The sequence below is a fragment of the Ylistrum balloti genome, unplaced genomic scaffold, assembly GCF_031769215.1.
Source record: "Ylistrum balloti isolate Yb309-2 unplaced genomic scaffold, AGI_CSIRO_Ybal_v1 Utg370006, whole genome shotgun sequence".
NCBI classification, from domain to species: domain Eukaryota; kingdom Metazoa; phylum Mollusca; class Bivalvia; order Pectinida; family Pectinidae; genus Ylistrum; species Ylistrum balloti.
The window spans coordinates 411676-434841 of record NW_026782081.1 but is presented as its reverse complement, the minus strand read 5'-3'; the positions used below and the strand labels follow the sequence as shown (position 1 = coordinate 434841).

The following is a 23166-nucleotide window of genomic DNA, read 5'->3' as shown; positions in this document are numbered from 1 at the left end:
ACATATATATTCACTCAGCCAAACACAATTAGAACAAAACATCCTATTAAAGACAGGTTTTTGCTGATTTTCATGTTTTAAATTCTCTTGTTATTGATCAAAATTGGCTAATTAAATAACACAGATTAAGATAAACATTGATATGTTGTAAATGGTACCCTATGAGATCCGTTTTGATGTTGTTAACAAGCAGATCAGTGAAATTTCTACCTATGGATACACAACAAGTGTACTTTTGAACTTGAGGTAATCCAGGTTTTACCCGAGTCACCTGATAAATCAAATACAGTTATCTATCTATAATAAGTTCACTTCAACGGTAAAACTAATTTTTTATTTCAACATTTCACTTTGCTACCAGTGTTTTGAAATCATTTTTGATACTGTAACAGTAAAAACAAGCCAAAGTATTTTTAGCATCTATGCAATAATGAAATATTTCAGAAAATCAGCAGAAACTTACCTTTAAATTTGATTCACACAAAACTACATTTCAAATATCAGCCTTGAGATAACATGTACTATAAACATAGTACCAAAAACTATCATAAATTTATTCAATAGAGACTTCCATCTTTCAGTACATAAAATATCTTGGTGTGAGGGGAAAATATACTTCACTAGATAATGACTTTATAACCTATAATAAAAAAACAAGAGGCCCATGGGCCTTAACGGTCATCTGACATAAAATACAAGATTTCAAATTTTGAACTTATTTCACCAGGATTTAAGAATCAAGGGCACTCAGCCACCACCTTGAAAGTGGGTAAAAGTCATTATAACGAACTTCGTAAACCTTCATCCCAGCATGCTACAGGCCAAATATCATCACCCTGGGTGTTCTGGTTATTCAGAGGATGTTTGAAGTAACAAACTTTGGTCAGTGCCATGTCATGATCATTTCATGCAAGATTTTGCTCAGTCCCACTGGTGGAATTTGAGAAGAAGTCGAAAATTTGTTTTCAAGATGGCGGCCATGACGGCCATCTTTGATTTCGGACCAACCCAAAATTAACAAACTTTGGTCAGGACCATGTCACGATCATTTCAGATAAGTTTCAGCTCAATGTCACAGTTAGAACTTGAGAAGAAGTTGAAAATGTGTTTTCAATATATTTTCAAAATGGCGGCCATGTTGGATTTTGGACTGACCCGAAATTAACAAACTTTGGTCAGTGCCTTGTCATGATCATTTCATGCAAGTTTTGGCTCAATCACACTGGTGAAACTTGAGAAGAAGCTGAAAATGTGTTTTCAAGATGGCGGCCATGTTGGATTTCGGACCAACCCAAAATTAACAAACTTTGGTCAGGATCATGTCACGGTCAATACAGGTAAGTTTCAGCTCAATGTCACAAGTAGAACTTGAGAAGAAGTTGAAAATGTTTATGACGGACAACGCCTGACAAAAGGCGATCGCAATAGGTCATCAGACCCTTTGGGTCAGATGACCTAAAAACTGGTTATCTCCGACAGAGATGTTTCAATATCAGCATTTATCAATAATCAATAAAGAACCAGTAGATTTTAGATACAGCAGACAGAATGGCTATTTTTACTCAAGTGTTTCTATCCATCTCTTTAAGAGAGCAAATAAGATGAACCTGTTTTTCAGGTAATGTGGAAGAACTCATAATATATGGCATACAATTGTTATGTATAAATCTGTTTACATTCTTGTTGATTAGTTACCACATGAACAATTCCAACTTTATGGCAGATAAGAAAAGTATTTGAAATCATTTACAAATATCCCTCCTGGAAATCGATTTTAGGACATAATTCATTAAATTGTAAAACCTGCCTTACCTGAAAAAAAAATTATCATTTCCTATAAAAGACTGTAAAAATATTTACTCTGTAATATTAACATTATATAATTTTGGGACATATTTGATTAAAGACATTAAGAGTTAAAGGGACCTTAGAAATCTAGAACCTTAACAAATATTGTTATAACTCGTCACGATCTGGGATGCTCTCAGTCTCTTCTGTTTCATCTTCGGATTCCTTATCACGCCTTGATGTTACTGTTGCATAAATCCTAAATGGTTCTGAACTTGAATCAGTATCAGGAATGTTTGGTTCAGGAGTATTTTTTCCTATATGAATATTACTTTGAGATGATTCATCATCTGTTACAATGTCACTTTGAGGCAATTCATATTTTCCATCAGTGTCACTCCCTACCATTATATCATCTTGGAATGTTGTATCTGTAGCTTGTCTGACTGGCTCGGATGAGTCAATTTGCTCCTCTTCTTCCTCTGTAATTGTTATGATCTCTTCTAACGTATTTATTTTGGCATGTATTTTAGTAGATTTGCCAGGTTTTACCTCCTTTTTAGCAGTTTTGTCTTCAGCAAAATCTTCTTCTGATGCATAATGATTGAATTCATGTGAAATGGTGAGTTTTTCCCGTACATTTTCATCACTGGATTTATCATGTGATTTTAAAGGCTTTATCACCAGCAATCCAGCTAGTTTATCAAACAGTTCCTGAGAATTATCATTAGCATCTTGTACTTGAAAACCAAAATAAGCTGCCTCTAATAACCTGGCTATTGATATAAGATAATCTGCTTGATTGCTCAAAGTCTCGAAGTTAGTCCTTTGTTGCAGCACCTGAACAACACTAACATATATTTGGTTGAGTTCTGGTTTCGTTGTTGGTACTTTAGATGATGTCAAGTCATCAAGTTTAAAAACAATCTGTTTAGTACCATCAGGCAAATGTTTCATTTGTATGACGTCCCTATCAACAATTTTTGGATAATGTGGCTTGTTGATAGTCCGTCCTACATCAACCACAAGCTGGACATGGCCACTACTCGTCGGAAGTCTGTATGTGTTACCTTCCCTTGTTTCCCGTATGTGGACACGATATTTGTCAGGTTTCTTGGAGTCCTCAGCCTGTGGTGTTTGTACAGTATCTGGTTCGCCAGTGTCCTCAGTATTGGTATCTTTCATGCCCTTGCTCCCTCCAATTGTAGGGCCGTTAGCTTCCAGCTCCTGTTCTATTAGAGATGGTGGCTCTTTAGGAAGGAATGCTTCTGTAACACAGAGTACAAATATAGCACCTAACTTATATTTTGCACAAATAACTAACAATTACAAGGTAGACTGTTTCTGTCCCTACATGGAACCATTTTCCTCAAGAGTTTTCGTATAAAATAATTCAATGCATTGGTCATGAAAACACATTTCTTGCTTTATACTGGCAGAAAAAGATGATTGCCTATTACATTTGTCTATATTTTTCTGCTATGATACGCATCAATAAATTAATTCATCTTTTAATCTGACAGTATAAAAAGATCTCTGTAAAATCATGATTTTCATTCAATGACAATAATGCATAATATATCAAATCATTTAATCTACAAGATTTACACTGGAATGCTTTGATAAACCTCTGACAAAGTAAAAGAAAATCTCCTACATTTTTGGTTTATGTCAGGGTCAATCTATAATTTCTTGAAAACAACAAATACAGCAAATTTGGAGTATTTAATTCATGTAGCCCATCCTCAAAGTTCCTTCATCTTGTTTTGATTAAGTAATGCAGTTGTAAATAAAATGATTAGATAACTAAACATGAAAACTAGATATGCTATCAATAATTGACCAATATGAACATCACTAGCTGCTCACCTGCATTCATTTCTCGCTCTCCTAGAAGTATTTCAAGTTTAGGGAACTCTTGAAGCAGTTTTAAGATAGTCTGTCCCTCTTTGTGGAACAAAAAGACAAGTGGGATATCAACATCCTGCTGACCATCCCCTGACATGGCAAACAGAGCATGGCTTTCACTAGAACTGCCCTCAGTGTTGTCTAAAAAGATAAATAGCTATCAATCAACAAAGAGTTTTCGGACAGTTTACAGACAGTAGTAAAACAACAAAGAGAAGAAAGAAATTGTACAAATTATAAAAAAGTCAACTGATATACAGTGAAACTGTATCCTACTACACTGTTTTGTTCTTGTATCTTTGCTGAGCTTATCTCCCATGTGCACAGCCAAGGAGAATAAGACCAGAGTTTTGAAGGATAACCATGTTTGGCTTCATTGATGGCACTCGCCATATAAATCTTGGTGAATTAAAGTTAGTAGTGTTGCATTCCCAAATGAGATCAAGTTAAACAACAATGGAACCACAAGGTTAACTAACTAGCATCAAGCATGTTCTGCTTCATAACGTACAAAGTTGAGATCATTTTGACTGTAAATTTTCCCAATAATCTTCATCAACCTGTATCTCTCAAAGCCCAACATCTTGCACAAAAAACATGTTACAAGCCCTAATATATTGAATCAATTGCGGCATGTACAATACACATCATAGGTTGGGGATGCAGGAATGTCGCTATCCATAAATGGAAAATTCACATTTGGGAGATTGAAATCATCAAGCTTGTCATACAGCTTGATGGATAGCAATCCCTGTTGGTTTGTTGTAGGAAACAATCAGGGTAAGCTGCTAATTTAGAACTTCTGTCATGTCTTTGATTTCCAATTCTGATGGCCATATATGATGGACATGGTCAACAATTCTCTTGTCATTTGAAGACAATTTGTCATCAACATCTTCAAAAGTAAAATCAAAGGCCTTTGCAAGGTCTTTGTGACCTGTTTTGATAAATACTTTTTATAAATCTATCCTCATGAAAAACAAAACCAGTCAGACAAGTGAGGGGGACAGTTTGTTCCCAAAGTATACCAATAGTCTGTTGGAAAATCTCGCTTGTCAACAAGGATGTAATCATTTGATGACTATATACATCAGATCCTAACCAGAGGTTGTGTAGGCTAAGATTTTACTGACTGAGCTATCACAGCCCCTTCCACTACAACACATAACCATGCTTACTAATATAATAAATATATTTATAAATCCTGTAGAGCAAGGGACATGCTATACCAAGTACATTTCATATGCAGTAAAAACACAAGGAAATCATAGTACATACCTATTACAACACTGCCTTTGGCACCAGCTTTTTGAAGATTTCTTGCCTGAAAATATATATTTTCAAAGGTGAGATTTATCTTTTTTGGGATTTTTTCATATGTTAAGAACAATTTCGAATCAAACGCATTAAGATTTACATTTGCTCAAATCAGTTTAACAAAAGCGACTTTAGTCATATATTAATCCAGACATTTTCCTGAGAACCAATGTATTTGAATGAACAAGATTATATCACACATCAAATGTATGTTGAGTAGGAAACATTGTTACCTTGTCTACAAACATACAGCTGCCTCGTTCAATGATGGCGATGTTGCCTTCCACCTCCTCCGGGTTGGTTATAGCACTACATGCATTGAAGGGGTCAGCTATTGCTACAACTCCTTGGATCTAATAAAATTCACAAATTGTGTGTTAATAAGTCAGTTTCCTAGTAAAGCAGGCTTTTCCATTAATATTTCTTTAAATAAATGTTTTGTGGGAAATCATCGTCTTCTACAGATAGAGTGATAACGGTGATATCACAATAAACAGTTATATGTGATATCAAGGTAAGTTAACACAGCTTAGACTACTATAATGTAACAGAAAACATGTAATAGAAAATAACAATAATCACTGAAGAATGACTTTATATGTATTACCAGCCCTAATCCTTACTGAAGAATGACTTTATATATATTACCAGCCCTAATCTTACTGAAGAATGACTTTATATATATTACCAGCCCTAATCTTCACTGATGAATGACATTATATATATTACCAGCCCTAATCTTCACTGATGAATGACATTATATATATTACCAGCCCTAATCTTCACTGATGAATGACATTATATATATTACCAGCCCTAATCTTCACTGAAGAATGACATTATATATATTACCAGCCCTAATCTTCACTGAAGAATGACATTATATATATTACCAGCCCTAATCTTCACTGATGAATGACTTTATATTACCAGCCCCAATCTTCACTGATGAATGACTTTATATATATTACCAGCCCCAATCTTCACTGATGAATGACATTATATATATTACCAGCCCCAATCTTCACTGATGAATGACATTATATATATTACCAGCCCCAATCTTCACTGAAGAATGACATTATATATATTACCAGCCCCAATCTTCACTGATGAATGACATTATATATATTACCAGCCCCAATCTTCACTGATGAATGACATTATATATATTACCAGCCCCAATCTTCACTGAAGAATGACATTATATATATTACCAGCCCCAATCTTCACTGAAGAATGACTTTATATATATTACCAGCCCCAATCTTCACTGATGAATGACATTATATATATTACCAGCCCCAATCTTCACTGAAGAATGACATTATATATATTACCAGCCCTAATCTTCACTAAGAATGACATTATATATATTACCAGCCCTAATCTTCACTGATGAATGACATTATATATATTACCAGCCCCAATCTTCACTGAAGAATGACTATACATATATTACCAGCCCCAATCTTCACTGATGAATGACTTTATATTACCAGCCCCAATCTTCACTGATGAATGACATTATATATATTACCAGCCCTAATCTTCACTGATGAATGACATTATATATATTACCAGCCCCAATCTTCACTGATGAATGACTTTATATATATTACCAGCCCTAATCTTCACTGAAGAATGACTTAATATATATTACCAGCCCCAATCTTCACTGAAGAATGATGTAATATGTATAACTAGCCCCAATCATCACTATTTTCAAGTCATTCACATGATAGTAACAATGCCCTTTCTTGAGAAGATATGACTAACAGCCAAATGATTAATAAGTTCTGTTTCATCAGTGATCAACCCGTTACACACTCACAGGAGGATTGGTTTTTAGACTGTAGCCAAATTGAGCAGGCCCAGCTTTGAAAGACAGTGATCCAAAATAAGGGTCTGAAAGCACTTGAACTATCATTGGGTCGTGTTGAGCTGAAATGAGAAACAGGAACATCACAAATAGGTGCATATGACAAAGGTAGAATTATTTACTTGACTAAACTTTTGAAATGGCCAGAAAAATAAAAACATTGATAGATTATTTTAATACCAGTGCAATCGATACTATCTCTAACAAGCTACTCTTACACTGACAAGTCCTTCTCAACTCTTCTACTTACATATTTACACCAACATTGTATTCCATTGTTTTACTCTATTGTAGTAACTTTAAATAGCACTTCAAGAGTTCAAGATTATAATTTTAATGCTTTTTGCAACACTTTTGTTTTCAAATTTCACAAACAGAATAGTGAAGCTGTCTTACATTCCTGCTGCTGGTGACGAGAAAGCTCAATCATCTCCTGCATAAACTTCATCCCATCCTCAGCGTCTTCAGGACTGGCAGCCTGTTTATATACAAGATCTGATCTGAGGTGTCTATAATTATCTATTGAATTTTACTACTCTGCACATTTTGGTTTGGGAGGTAGCACTATATGCTGTCTACAGACACCTCAATGGAAGCATTCTTTGCTATTGATATAACCTTCTTTTTTCCCTGTATTATTATGTAATTTAGCATGCCATACTTCTTTATAACTCTTAGATATAATTATTTCCAGGTCTCTTTCATACAGTCCCCAAATACCTCTCATTTACAGGTGTCGTAATCACTATGTATCTGCAACACACAATCAGTTCATCTGTTACTGGACTCCTTTCTTTGAGGACTTTTTTTACAACATTGATTAAGATTTGTTTTCATAGAAGCATTAGAAATAACTGTCTGGGATGAAGAGGGTAAATAGTGTCAATCATCAGTGAAGCTTTAAAATGACTTACCTCCCCTGCAGTGTGGAGCAGCTGCACTCTTCCATCAGCCATAGTGGCTATTTTTATTCCCATCAACATCAAAAGATCAAGTTGAGCCTTGTTACCAGCTATAAAATCAGCTGCTCTCAGACGGGGCTTACGGCCATCCCTGCAAGACAGGTACATCAATTTATTCTAAAGTAGCTGACAAAATGCTGCTTAACAAACACCATGTCACAGAAGGTTGTTCACTTGAATACTAGTGTATGAATATTTAAGAAGTAGAAAATCATTAAATAGCACTATTTGGAAACTTATAGAAAAGTTACTTATTGAAGAGAAATAATATGGATCTTAAATGAATGAATTCCTTACTGAATTTATCATAATATTACTGTAAATCTTTTTCCATTATAATATATATCATAATAATTCTGACTGAATTTTATATACTGACTTTTTCGTATTAGTAGTATATTTGTCCACCATATTCTGGACCTTGGAGCGGAGATTGAAAGCGTAATTCTGAGTGCCCTGGTACAGGTGTTGAAGATTTGGACAGGTGTGATACTTATTGTCCTCTTGATACTCATCGTCTGATGGGTGGGACATACTCTCAAAACTGTCACTAAAGTCTCCCAGGTCCTGGTAAACCTCACTCCTCACCTGTTATACATGTTTATCTAGCATTAAGTAATGTCCGGTAATAAGCCCACCAATATCTATTGATATTCAGTTTACTTATCCATAATTGTTACTTAATTTCCTGTATTAAGCTCATTATTGACTTTGTGTAAAGCATTATGTGTTGGCCTCCTGGACTTCTTGCAGGATAATACGGGCAATTTAAAACCTGAAGTATAAAGTAGGAGGTGGCCAGGCTACAAAGTTCCTCGTAATTTTACAACTGCAATGCATAATGTAGTGCTGTATAAACAATTAATGTTAATGAGTTAAATGACAGGTCTTTATGAAGTTTTAACATCATGATTCACCTTTGGTAGTCTTGAGGTCATGTTGGTCACAGATAATGCGAGAGGTAGGAGATGAGCTTCTGTGGTAAATATGTAGTCATCAATATCTAATACACGTTCTGACTTATCACTGAACATCAAGTATAAGTACTTAAATGTCTCTGCCAGTACATACGAGTCCATCCTGTAAGTACACAAATATTACTGTACTGTTCCAATCACAGGAATAAGTCATGCATTTGTATCACAGAAATTATAATGAATGTTATTTCTTTGTTCTGTAAAAAGCTAATTCATTCACTTTAAATCATATACAATGAAACCTGGTTGCATTAACATCTTCATCTCCTAGGCAATAAATTTCTAGTTTCATAAAGGGATTACCATTGATGATGATTATAATTCAAATACTGTAAGGACATCTGAAACAGTTCTAAACACTTTTGTTATTCAATTTAAACAAGTACAGACTAAGGCTATACAATGTACATACATGTAAAAAAACCACTGAATAACAGGTTTTACTTTGTCACATGCAAATTTCTGCATATGATGTCAAAATCTGGTCATCTAAACTAGCTTTACCGTAGTTTCATCTTTGAAGAGGATGTATTCATAAACATAAGATGTAAATCTTACTAAATCAAAATTTGCCCCTTAAAAATTCATCACTTCCAAATTCACAATGCAACCTCATAGTGAAAATTAGGAACAGAAAAAAACACACATTTTTGAGTATACAAGTATTGCATAAAATGCAAGAAAGTTCAAGTGAAACACAAGAACCTTGAACTTGATATACCGAACATTTCTTTCAAATGGCTAAACGCAAAGCAGAGATAAGTGGTAACTCACTGGTCCTCATGTACTCCAGTCGTTACATCTTTGATAGCAGCAAAGCCACAGTCAACACGGGCATAGGTGTTGAGATTGTTGATCACCTCCTTCCCTACGTTGAGGTAATGAGGATCTCCCGTAGCCTGTAAAATATCACATATACTGTAAGTTACTGATCAAGTAAATAGTATCTATGTTGAGGTAGTGAGGATCTCCCGTAGCCTGTTCACATATACTGTAAGTTACTGTGACCTTGAAAGTAATTCTTAGTCATTCATATTAACAAACTTTGTAGTCCTTCATCCCAGCATGCTACAGACCTAATATCGGCACTTTGGGCCATTTAGTTATTGAGAAGAAGTCAATGGAAATTTTATGCGCGGCAGACAGTGCGAAACACAATGACTATAGGTCATCCCGACACTTCAGCAGATGGAAAAAATGAAATCAAAATAATCTGTTATCTGGGCCTATTTTATAAGCAAAATCTGACAAATTCACAAAACAACTTGGAGACAATGACTTTAAACCTAACACTGGCTGATTGGAACATTTTCAAATGAGACAATGTTGTATATGGTTCCATATGTGGGGACAGTGTTGTTGTTATTTGAACAAATGAAATATTTTGTCTTATTGTATTTCTTTGTTTTCTTATGAAGAATCACCCAATATTTTATCCTAAATTCTTTATTAATGTATGTATTTAACAAACCAATTATCTTGGTCCCCAGAGTTAAGCTATAAACTTGTTTGATTAAATATGATAGAAGTTATCATTAATAACCAAATTAAAAAGTTTAATAAAGAAGAACCCCTGAAACTACCTGGTAGACTAATCACTTGTGGTAAGTAAACAAGCATAAGTGTCAAATGATTTACCTTATGTAAGAAGTAAGTGGATTCAACAAACTCAGGCCTCAATGGATGGTGTCCCCAGTGGACACGGAAATCTGTAGTAAAGGCCTGTAACCATAAAGTACACAAATATGCTTAAAATCACAAAACCTTTCACAATATTCTTCATTAATTTTGACATAATGTTTTACTATAGACTAAAGAGCTCCTGCAAATTAGGGTCCCTTTGTGTGCATTACAAGAGCAGAAATCGTGAGATTTCTGAAGACCAAATGTTTCCTACCAGTATTTGATCCAGCTATGTTAACTGGAGCAGAAATCATGAAGTTTCTACAGACTAAAAGGTTTTTACTAGCAATTATCTGGCTAGGATGACTAAAGCAGAAATCATGACGTTTCTATGAAATAAAAGACTTCTTTCTACACAGCTTAACCATTGATACTAGGAGTTACATATCACTGTACTTTACATTAATAATTATGTTCTATTCTGTTTCTAGACATCATGGCTATGACCAGAGAACCATTAGAAGCCTTATAAATGTATGGAAGAACATTGCCAATTAACATCATTTAATTTCAATAATTTACTTTATATTATGATTCTCTTTTATGAGAAGATCTTTACAAAGGTATGGTCAGACAGAAGAATAGACACCTTGATTACTGTTATACATGAAAATCTGACAGTAAATACATTGTTTTATTACTACAATTAATGTGAGGCCAACCTCTCTATATATTTTGTACCAGTAACCCTTACCTCTGGTAGGAAATTATGTCTCTGCATGATCTGATACAACATCTCATGTGTCTCCATTGCAGGTTTTATGTCTCCTTTTAGAACCTAAAAACAAATTCAACACCAAAAACAGTAGAAACAAATGATTGACAGACAAATAACACCATATCATAATACCTCCCATCAGAATTTTGACAGGTGCAAAAAGTAGACTGATGCAAATTACAAAAAACTGACTTTACCATGAAAATCTTGATACATTACTCTATCATCAAACAGATCTCTGTGAGAAGTGTACATTTCTAAATCCAAAGTTCTATCATACGTTTTCAGATTCTATAAGTCCTATCTAGTCTACAATTTTTCATTTAATGGCTGAGCTTTTACTGGCCTCAATAAAAAATCTGATAGCACCTGGTGTCGGACTGATTCAGCTGAACCCCTTTAGATTACATCAAAGTCTCTAATTTGAGGTAGGATTCTTGTAAGCTTTGCAATCACAAATAGTAAAATGATCTCAATAAGATAGAAGTCTTGACCGGAAAAGTTAGAAATCCAACAGATCCCTGCCAAACATTGACAAAGTTATAAATGAGAACATCTTTTATCACAAAAAAAAATATTTGGGGAGAAGGGATTTACCAGAAGCTGCTAAGATCTGAGACTACAGTGCATAATCCAAGTTAAAATATACAGTGGTTTCTGGGATTAATCCAGCAGTGTATCTATACTGGTTACATATTATGTAATCAAGACAAATATATATTAAAATATTACCTGTAAGCCTGGCCAGAAAGCCAGCAGTGAGTCCATAAAGTGCCTTGATATAGACTGAGGTTTGTGCATGTGCACATCAACAAACATTGGTCCCTGACTAATGTACTTCATTATAGCATCATAGTGCTACAACATAGAAATTAGACAAGTAAATGTACGGCATGACAGAATCATAGTGTGAAAACAAAGACATTAGACAATTAGGTAGTTCTTGACCATGCAAAACTCGTAATGCTAGGAAAATTATACTGTTTCAACATATCTCTTTTTATTACATCATATAAACACTAACTTTCTGGTAGTACAGGTGCATGTGTATGTTGGGAGAAACATTGTTTTAGATAATAACATAAAATTGATCAATAGACCTACAAAACAGACTGAGAGAGTTCTCACAAACCTTATAAAGCAACACAAATCTTCCAGAGAGCATTTAATGAAGCATTTTAATATTAAACAAACCTTGTTGAAACGCTGGAGGTAGGTGTCGTCCCCTAGCAGGATGTAAGCCTTCAGTACATACTCATAGTAAGAGTCAATCCCTGCCCCAACACCACTTTCTGTAAATTTTTGGGTAACAGGGCTATTTTATATGCCAATGCCATCATAGGTGAAATCCAACTCAGTTTTATTCCATCAAGAAACAGATTTCATTTACCTTCCATCTGAGCCTGATTTATTGTAAATTCAGTAAGACAACTTTGGGACATCCATTTCTTATTTTCTGAATATCATAAATTCTTCTCTACATGTATCTCTTGGTATACATCTTCTCTTAAAGCGACAAAAATTTCTCTTTACAGCTAGTATTAGTATATTAAGGTTACATAGGTACATACAAAATTAAGAACAGTTACAATCTGTGTTTTATCATCACATTAAAATTTTATCCATTCAACTTCCAAATAAGGTTTTTCTAACATTTACATACATCTAACATAGAGAATGTGTGACAGGTATGTTGCTTAAAGGAGTATACCTCTGCGAATCCAGTCACCACTGTGGATGTTGATGACTGTGCCCACCAAATCACTAGTTCTATGTCGCTGCTGCCATAAGTAGTCCATGGCTTTGTGAGCCTTCTCCTTCAAACCAAAAACCAAAATTATAAAATGGAAAAGATAATGAAACCCTTTGTAAATTTCTATTTTAACTGTCCAAAACTATTTTGTAAGTCAGCAACGAGTTTACTCCAGTATTGTGACTTAACAGTAATCACCCTTCAGCAGGATTCTATCTACCCTCGGGGTTAGTACTCACACATATCGTTAATAGCAATTTAATAGGAAGTTAATGGGGGATCTTAACTTTCATTATCATAAATTTGTTATTTGCCCTATCTAAAATCCAAATAGCAGTCATCTTGTTCTTCTGTTCAAACTGAAATTGATCAAGCACAGCTATGGACTAAGGGGACTTTTATTATTATTAAAGGTTTCCCATTCAGGGTATTCAGTAACTAAGAATATCGTAATGATCCCTGTGGGAGGTCTCACTGTCAACATAAAGTTTACCTCAAATACTGGCTCTCCTGAGAGGCGACTAAGAGCTGCAAATTCCAGCACCATGGTCCCTGCACAGGCAGTACAAGTGTCCTTACAACGACTTGTAAGTTCTTTGGTAATGCCATGTTTTAAATTTACCTTAAATGAACAAAGATAATGAAATCAGCAGTAATCTTATGTCTGGTAATAAGCCCACCTAAATGTACTGCAGTTTCTGTAAAGATGATCATAAATGCTTTCTAATTGTCTTGTAATAAGCCCCAACCCCTTACATTGAATAAGAGGTTAGGTGTTGGCCATCAAAAGCTTATTGCAGAATAAATATGGGTATGTTTTATGCCACAAAAGAGTTTGAAAACAAGGAAAACAGAATAAAATATCTATATGTAATGAAGACAATATATACATTTACACAATCTTCCTAATTCCAAGAAAGGATAAACTGCAGGAAGATCTTTAATATAGATTCTGATGCAAGATTTAAACATGGTGTATTTTACAATTAACAAAATACAGTTACTCATAAATGGATCTGAATCAGCCAAACTCACCCTAGCATATGGTATACCCGTAGATGTATTGAATGCTGGAAGAAGTCTGTAGCCAACCTCTTTGGCCATTGATAAAAGTTCATCGTTATACCAATCCATGGATTTCTTCTTTTTCTTCAAAAATGTAGCTACTACATGTCCCCCTAACAACCCCCTGTTAATACAGACATATATTAAATATACATTATTTTAACAGTCTAAGAAGCCAAATTTCATCTTACAGAATAGAACAGTTTCATCTTCCTTACTTAAGGAATATCCAATTACGTGAAAATGCCCATAGCAACACATTACATACGTTTAGGAATCTGTCTTAAATCTGAAAAGTTTCCTTAGCTTATGCAATGCTTTTCTATGGGAGCAAAGATTTCCTAAATCTAAGGAAGATTCATGAAACAGGAGACAGCTCAAACTCCTTTTGTGTCTTTATCTATTTTCAATATGAAACATCCTTATTATTGTTTATGTATTATGCATTGTATTATGAAGAAAACACAACAAATTAATGCTATATGCTTTAAGATGAAAGCATCTATTCAGACAAAAAAAATGTATTTATACAGACAGAAACGAATACACAATAAAAGTGAAATCAACAAGACACTGTTATTTACTTACCCAAGCACACGTATATTAGTTTCAAAGACAGAAACTATTATATCACTATCAAATTTAGCATGTTCTATAACTAAATGAACAGCCTTTTCAAATTCTTCAATTTCACCCAGGACCTGAAAAAAATGGAAGTAATTTCTTTAACAAAAAAAACATGAATATTATTATCAAGGAGAGAAGGATGCCACAAAGTTATGTTCAAGAAACTTCTAGGGTTTTCTGGCTTAAATCTTTTTTTTAATTTTCAATATGATGATATGCATTCACCATTCCCTGCTTAAACTTCAGAATCATATGTACTATAGCAATGCATTCATACCTCAAAGTAAATCAATCATTTTACATTCTTTGACTTGTGTAATAAACATTAATGAAACAATGTCAACTGAAAGCCACAATAACAGTATCAGTTTTTTCATCTATATGCATGTACATTATATTTCATTTCCTATATATTAACCAAGAAACAAGTATTACCATTCCTTATACATGTATATTGTACTGGTTTGAAAACTTTATCCAAAACTAGGTGATAAACCATTAAGATTGATTACTTTCATTACATTCAATAACCTATTCAAATGGTCCTAAAAAAAGGAGTAAAGCAAGTACAAATATTCAGATATAAAGAATGACAAAGTATTTGTTTAAATACCTACCACTAATGTGTCCAAGGTGTCAATCAATGTCAATGTGAAACTGAAAAGAATGAAAGAAAATTTGTCACATCTAGCCAGTTTTAATCTTAAATGAAACACATCAACTGGAATTACTTTTCCAACTTTTCAACTGATTTTTGTGCTCCTTAATTATTAAGAAAAAACTTATTATTTTGGTTTCCAAGTTTCAACACCAATCAGAAATATTACAATCATCAAAATACCAAATAGATGACATTAACCTATACTAATATCAAACTCTATTTTCTCCAAAGGGTACACAATATCCATCTCATGTACATTACTCACTTTCCAAGGCTGTCATCAATGTCACCACGGTTTGGCATGGTGCCTCTGTATCTACCTTTACAGCTTAAGGGCATCAGCTCGTCAGCAGGAAAAGCATGATTCTAAAACAAACATTTAACAAACATAACATTGCCATGTAGTTTGTTCTCACAATCATTTATGGTACTTATACTATATCTGCCATGTAATAACAAATAATATCTGATACCAAGGGAGAAAATTAAGAGGGAAGGGCCAACACAGGCATAGGGGAGAGGAAAGAGGTTGGGAAAGGGCAACAAATTATATCAGACTCGGCGGGACCACTGACATCGGGCAGAAGAGGGGGGCAACACAGTACCTTCGACACCAAAGGAAGCACATTACTTCCAACAGAGAGAAGAGAGTTGGGGAGAATAAATTATCTCTGAAATCCAGGAAAGAGAATTCAAATGGGAAAGGAGGGTGGCAACACATTACCTCCGACACCAGTACAAAAGGAGAAAGGGGATCAACACATTACCTCTGACACCGGTACGAAAGGAGAAAGGGGATCAACACATTACCTCTGACACCGGTACAAAAGGAGAAAGGGGATCAACACATTACCTCTGACAATGAAGGAAAAGAGAAGGGGTAACACATCACCTCAAACAAAAAGGAAAGGAGTGGTGGCACTACATAACCTCCAACACCCAGATAGAGGAGTGGGTGAGAGGAAACACATCACCTCCAACATCAGAGGAAGTGAGAGAGGGGCAACACACTTCCACTGACATAAGCGAAGAGGTGGAGGGGGAGGCACATTATCTTAGATATCAGAGGAGAAGAATGGGAGGCGACAACATTATCTCACACATCAGAGGAGAAGAATGGGAGGCGACAACATTATCTCACACATCAGAGGAGAAGAATGGGAGGCGACAACATTATCTCACACATCAGAGGAGAAGAATGGGAGGCGACAACATTATCTCACACATCATAGGAGAAGAATGGGAGGCGACAACATTATCTCACACATCATAGGAGAAGAATGGGAGGCGACAACATTATCTCACACATCATAGGAGAAGAATGGGAGGCGACACATTATCTTACACATCATAGGAGAAGAATGGGAGGCGACAACATTATCTCACACATCAGAGGAGAAGAATGGGAGGCAACACATTATCTCAGACATCATAGGAGAAGAATGGGAGGCGACAACATTATCTCAGACATCAGAGGAGAGGATTTAGTTACTTCAGACAACAAGTGAGATGTGTGTGCATGGTGACATCAGAGTAGAAGAGCTTAGACATAAGGGGGAAATGTATTACTTCAAGGAATTGGCTTATTACAGGACATTCAAAGACATCCAAACTGAATCAACTGATATTATCCATACACCTACATTTAATATTGTACATTGTAATTGGTTGTGTTTAAATATTTCCATCTACAAAATATGATTATATGAAACAATCTCTTTAGAAGAAATTTTAACATAACATAGTGGGTTTTTTTTTTAAATCGAAGTAAAGTAAGAAAGTTGTAAAAAGATGCAAGCGTGTTATTGTAAACAGAGAATCATCAAAAACATATCCCATAATCAGTGGTATACCACAGGGATGTGTGCTTCGACCAATTTTTTTGTAACACATATCAATCACCTCCTAGAAATACCAACTTCTTCACTGCCACTATTTGCTGATGATACGAAATTATACAGGCTGATAAAAAGCGATGAAGATATAAAAGCTCTCCAAGAAAACTTGGATAAACTTTAAATTTGGTCAAATAAATGACTATTAAAATTTCATCCAGACAAATGTAAGGTTATATAAATAAAAGCATTGGAAAAAAGGAAATACTACATGTCAGGAAAATGAGGGGATAAGATCCAGTTGGAAAATGTAACACACGAAAAGGATATTAGTATAACTATTGATGAGGAATTCAGTTTCAAAATACATCTACATAATATTGTTAATGCAAATAGTATAGTTGGACTAATTAATTGTTTGTTTATCTTGATGAGTCAATGTTCAGATTATTGTTTAAAACACTTGTTAGACCACACCTAGAATATGTAGTAAACGTATGGATTCACTCTATAGTTACAGATATCATAATGATCGAGAAAGTTTAGAGGAGGGCTACAAAGCTAATCCCTGGACTTCAGAACTTATCGTACAAGGAACCCCTTGAGAGATTAAATCTCCCAATGTTTCAACATCACAGAATCAGAGGGGATATCATAAATGTTTTTTAAAATAATCAAACATATCTATGATTATAGAGTGACAGAAAACTTTTATCAAATGGACACCGAAAGTCGAACAAGCGGTCATTCAGAGAGGATTTTTTAAAAACATTGTAACATGGATACAAGAAGGAAATTCTTTTGTCACAGAACAGTAGATAAATGGTACAATTTTCTGCAACATATCATCAATACAAATAATGGTTACCATTTCCAAGTATTGCTTGATTAACATGGGAAAAAGTAGTCATTGGGATGTTTAAGTTCTAATTGAACAGTTGGCTTCATAGCTTTAGTACCGGAGGATGTAAATTTACACACTGTATATATATTGTTGATATGGATGGAGAGGCTTTCTACCTGCATCCATTAAAATCACCTAATAAATCCTAATAAAGTAGCACAAACATTGATTAGTTAAATATTTTAGAGCTTACCATGTAAGAATCATATGCATGTCGAAACATTTCCACAACTTTGTCCCTGTAAACAACAAAAGCTGCATAAGTCCATGGTAGAGAACCTTTATGTCAATGAATGACAACATTATCATTACCATATAAATCACTAATTCATTCATCAAAACATATAAACATATAACTATCTAACACACACACACACACACACCCACATATATATATTATATATATATGAATAGCCCGTCTGACTTACTTTTTTTAATAGTATATAACTATATTTCACATATGGAACGTTTGCTTCCTTTAAATGACAAAAGTATCAATGTGTCATGAGTTTGAAGGACCGTTAAACTGTTATTCTCATAGATAAAAGGAGTTCCATTGCATTTTTTTTCGACTCAAAGTATAATTACTCTGTGTAAAATACTTTAACCAACCACATGTTATTATAAATATCGGAGCTTTTGTCCACGTCGAAAGTATACAGATTACGGAGATTATCGTCGAAATCGGCGTTCGATTTAAACCCACCTTAATTCTCCTTTTTCTGATGATGACATTCCCGATACGACCGAATCTTCCACAATAAATATGATCAAAATAACTACCATCGATATTATGACAATTTTTTGAGTCCCCATGATGGTAGTATTCCCTTTCGTACGTGCTTTACGTGGTTTTCAAACAGCCAAACTATCGTGGATATTGTTGACGTTTGGCATCAGTGTGAATAGGGACTGCCATGTTGTCATTTGTAAACTCTCGCGAGAGGTTTTTTTGAGGCGCGTTCTATGAAAGGTTTTTTTGTCTTAAGGACTCACACACATTTATTTTGTGTACTCCTTACGTAACATTAAAAAAACATGTTAATATTGCTATCGTATTACATGTAGGGATAGTTTTACGAGGTACACAGGGAGAAGAAGGTTATTACACGAAGACAGTGAACTGCCAGACAATAAAGGACGCCTCGGGCCCATCATGGCCGAAATGACTCTAAACTATGTCATATCGTATTTGTCATATCTGTATGTCATATACTCCCAGTTGGGATGTAATGTGACGGAGTGAGGACGCTCTAGGCGTGATACCACACCATAGCAAGTTTGAAGGACTCTACCCCTGTGTTTGAGACAGTACTGTCTTCCAGGTTTCAATGGCTGTACACAAAAAAAGGCATTTCTGTATGTTCAGTTTGGCCTAATAGAGTGATTACTGGTTTACAATTGGTTTACCGATGATGTCACAATGTTGGATGTTTCACAGTCCACAAATGTTTTGGCCTTAATTCTACCTTTTCTCAGAGACGTATATATCACACGTGATATATACGTCTCTGCTTTTCTCTAGTGTAATTATCTGTACAGGCAGTATTGCTGGTACCTGCCCGTCTACTATCTTATAGAAAAATATTACAAGTTGGTGAATATTCTTCTTGTTTGAAGTGTAGTGAGGTCTAGTTTTTGTAAAATCTTAGTCAGTGCTTCCCTCCTTTCCAGGTTTGTAGTCTTTTCTTTGTATGCTTTCTAATGTGCTCTTTCTATTTTAGATAAGTTTCCACGATTTGGATACCTAGGTATCGACTGGATGGCACTCAGTCCATGATGAGGTCGTTTCGCCTGTAGAAACATTATACTTATTAGGATGTCGCATTATTATTATTATTATTACTTTTTTACTTTGTATCACATACCCCAGTAGCTTGACCGCGTCTCTAAACCCTTGAAAACATTTTGGACTTCTGTATGATGTTGGTTGTTGTTTATCTGACTTTATGATAAGCAATCGTCCGCAAATAGTCTTACTGAGGACTTTAAAACCGCTTCCGGCAAGTCAGTTATGTGTCATAGAAAGAGGATGGGGTATAGTACTGTACGTTGTGGGATTCTGGAACTCCCCTTCTAGCGCCACCCGCATTTCCCGTTTTTTTTCAGGAATGGTGTTAGTCATACATGGGTTTGTCCCCTGATCCAGTATTGTTCTATTTTGTAGAGTAGTTTGTAGTGGGGACAGTGTCAAATGCTTTTGAGAAACCAGTATTGCTGTATCAGTTTGTTTACCTTGATCAAACGATTGATGCAGATTACTAATTGTGTTTCACAAGAGTACCCAAATCTGAAACCATGGTTTAATGTTGTAAAGAATTTTTTGTTTATGATATGTTTTATCAATTGACTTCATATTATGTGTTTCAGCAGCTTGCACGGTACTTTTCTGATGCATGTCTGTCTCTTTTCGTGAATATGTACGATACATTTACTCTCAACCAATCATCTCTTAGGTCACTCTCGTCTAATGAGTGTTGGAATACGACTGTAAGAACCGGTGCTAGATGGTCGGCACACTGTTTGAGTGCTCTATATGGGATGTTAACTTGTCGTGATACTTTTGTGGGGTTTATATTTCTTTATACTTTGGCTACGTCTTCCGTAATTTTGACGTGTGGATTGTTTGCCTCTAATCTTTGTTTGGGCAGTTGAAGTCACCGGCTAGTATGATGTTACTATTGTCTTATTCCACGATAAGTTTTATAATTTTTATTAGTTTCTCCATGTCTTTGATGTTCCAGAATGCACCGTGTAGTAGGTCTTTGGCGTTTGATTTCCAACCGTTCCGTGTCACCTTTGGTCACATATTCCCTTGTTAAGTTGCTAAAATATTATTTTAGACCAGTACACATACGCCTCCTCCTAGTGTTCATGTGTCGTTCCTAAATGCGGTGTAGTCGTCTGAGTATACTTAGAGTGATTTGATCACGTCTTTAGTTCTTTTCCCCCGTGTTTTATCCCTTTCAGCCATGATTATGTACCTATTACTATATCCGGTAGTGTATACAATGGATATATCATAAATATATAATATATATATGTATGTGTTTTTTGCATTTGTTAACTTCAGATTGTTTCTATATATCCGTCTATAAGTTGAACTAGATGTGTAATAAACCAGAGAAAAACTATTAAGTTGTATTCAAAAAATAATAATTGGTGTGTCAAGGCCTAGAGAATTTTGTGATCGTGGTGTTTTAGAATGACGAGTATTGCCTAACTGCTAAAATGACCCTAGTTGAAAAGATCCTACCAGATCGACTCTATCTGCATATAGTGTTTAGTTATTTGGCACTACTCTTTTGTACCGAGTAAAGATGTTATTAATTAAACATTTTAATCATGAATGTTTACAGTGTGTTGTGTTTGTCTTTATTCCTACATTAAGTTTAGTAGAGATCAAGCGCCTACATATGCTAATGATTTAGGGGAGTGCTGTGCTAATTAATCCATATGAAGCATATGACATTTAAAAGCAAAGTTTTAAACTGTCGAAATAATGTCATTTTAAATAAACCAGTACAGTGTAAAACGATATAATATATTATAAAAATTGGCATTGTATAATGAATTCTCATAGTGTTGCGTCAAATCAAAAATGGTCGGGTGGTTTTGGTAAAACACGGTATGGTTTAATTCCATCAGAGTGATTGCGATAACTTTTTTCTGTCACAGTAAAATTTAAGTTTATTTTGACAAATTAAGAAACCTATCGAATTACGGAAGTAATATAGTCTGGTGGTTTTAGAAATTTTCGAATACTTGGTCGCTAAATTCCATTCAAATATATACGATATTCCATGAAAGTACCATTCCAATCAATTAATGCATACACTGTATATATCAAAATATTTTCGCTTGAAGAATCAACGAAATATACGTAAGATTTGTTAGTGTACACTATATCACCATTAGGTTTACATCATGTGGGTATTTTGATAACGACAGATATTGGGAACTGGCAACTAAATCATATAACCTCCAAAACCAGCATTATTCCTGGTAATCCGATATGAATACTGCTGTGGTGGTGGAATTCAATATAGACATGTTGACAACTGAACTGCTAGATAATGCTGGAAATCTGAGAGCATTTAACTGATACACAAGCGGCTTTTAACTTAAAGTTATTATGTTATTTGTTTTCTGGGTGAACTCTCAAATGTATTCCACTTTATCTGGTGGTAACACACTCGCGTTTTATCTAGACATCCGTAGTCCGATTAAAATAAACCATGTGGGCATTATAAAGTAGTCTATTCTCCATTAACTACCGCATTAAATAAAAAAAACAATTAAGCATACTGAGTATTGCTAAAGCATTACATGTCCCCTGCCAAATGATTTATAAAGATGATCCTGTTTGGTGTTAATTTGGTAAAAAGAAAATATACAATTTGCTTGAACTGATTTCAGAGGTGATGTAACAGTATAATAGATAAGTATGATAATCTGAATGTGTTATGGTCATTTGTACGTGTGTGAGGTTTAGTAAAATCCAATCAAGAAATAAAGCCACTAGATCACCGAAGATTTATCTAAAAATAGTCATAATGACCTTGACACACCCCCACCCCTTATATATACGTCCCTGGCCAAACTCACTCTTACGAGAAATTTTGAACTTTTACAAATCTTCCATGTTTGATTAGAATAACTCGAGGAAGAAGTCGCTACAGCGGTGACCATGTTTGTCATTAATAATAACAGTGACCACCTTGCCCTCAGCACAACTACTCTGAAACTAAGTCATTTCGGGGCTTTTTAAGTGTGTGAAGTTTAGATGATAATCATCAAGGAGTGAAGCTGTTAGAGCGCTGATTAACTTTGCCAAAGACACAGGGACGGACGGAAAGGAAAACGACACATGTCGACAAATGTACCTGTGAAATAAAAAGACGCGTTTCATGAAATATTGGGCAAATCAGAACGCCTTGTATGATAATTTTAAACAACCATTGGGAGTGGCGGTACATCAATATTTTTTGTAAATACAGGGGAGTCTGGAATATAGTAAATTAAGGAATGATCCAAAAAATCTATTGCGTATCGTCAAGTAAGTATGTCGTCAATAATATCTAGA

The 23166-nt window shown here is 34.9% G+C and overlaps 1 protein-coding gene across 1 annotated transcript; it reads right to left on the bottom strand.

Annotated features, from left to right (window-relative positions):
- Positions 1-1854: 1854 nt before the first annotated feature.
- Positions 1855-18896, bottom strand: LOC132548255 (ER degradation-enhancing alpha-mannosidase-like protein 3). Its single transcript, XM_060212102.1, has 22 exons — positions 18787-18896; positions 18274-18319; positions 15607-15707; positions 15298-15337; positions 14642-14754; positions 14024-14177; positions 13482-13610; positions 12947-13052; positions 12430-12527; positions 11968-12093; positions 11212-11295; positions 10473-10556; positions 9609-9733; positions 8775-8937; positions 8237-8445; positions 7810-7948; positions 7292-7373; positions 6848-6957; positions 5247-5366; positions 4975-5020; positions 3658-3837; positions 1855-3056 (listed from the first exon to the last, which is right to left on the bottom strand). The coding sequence occupies exons 1-22, from the start codon at positions 18894-18896 to the stop codon at positions 1957-1959; spliced, it is 3465 nt and encodes a 1154-aa protein (XP_060068085.1). The 3' UTR covers positions 1855-1956.
- Positions 18897-23166: the final 4270 nt, after the last annotated feature.

Coding starts and splice junctions, on each gene's coding strand:
- LOC132548255 (XM_060212102.1), bottom strand. CDS start 18,896: ATGGGGACTCAAAAAATTGTCATAATATCGATGGTAGTTATTTTGATC. Junction 12,094..12,429: donor ACCTCCAGCGTTTCAACAAG/GTTTGTTTAATA, acceptor TCTATGTTGTAG/CACTATGATGCTATAATGAA. Junction 7,949..8,236: donor TATACTACTAATACGAAAAA/GTCAGTATATAA, acceptor CCTGTCTTGCAG/GGATGGCCGTAAGCCCCGTC.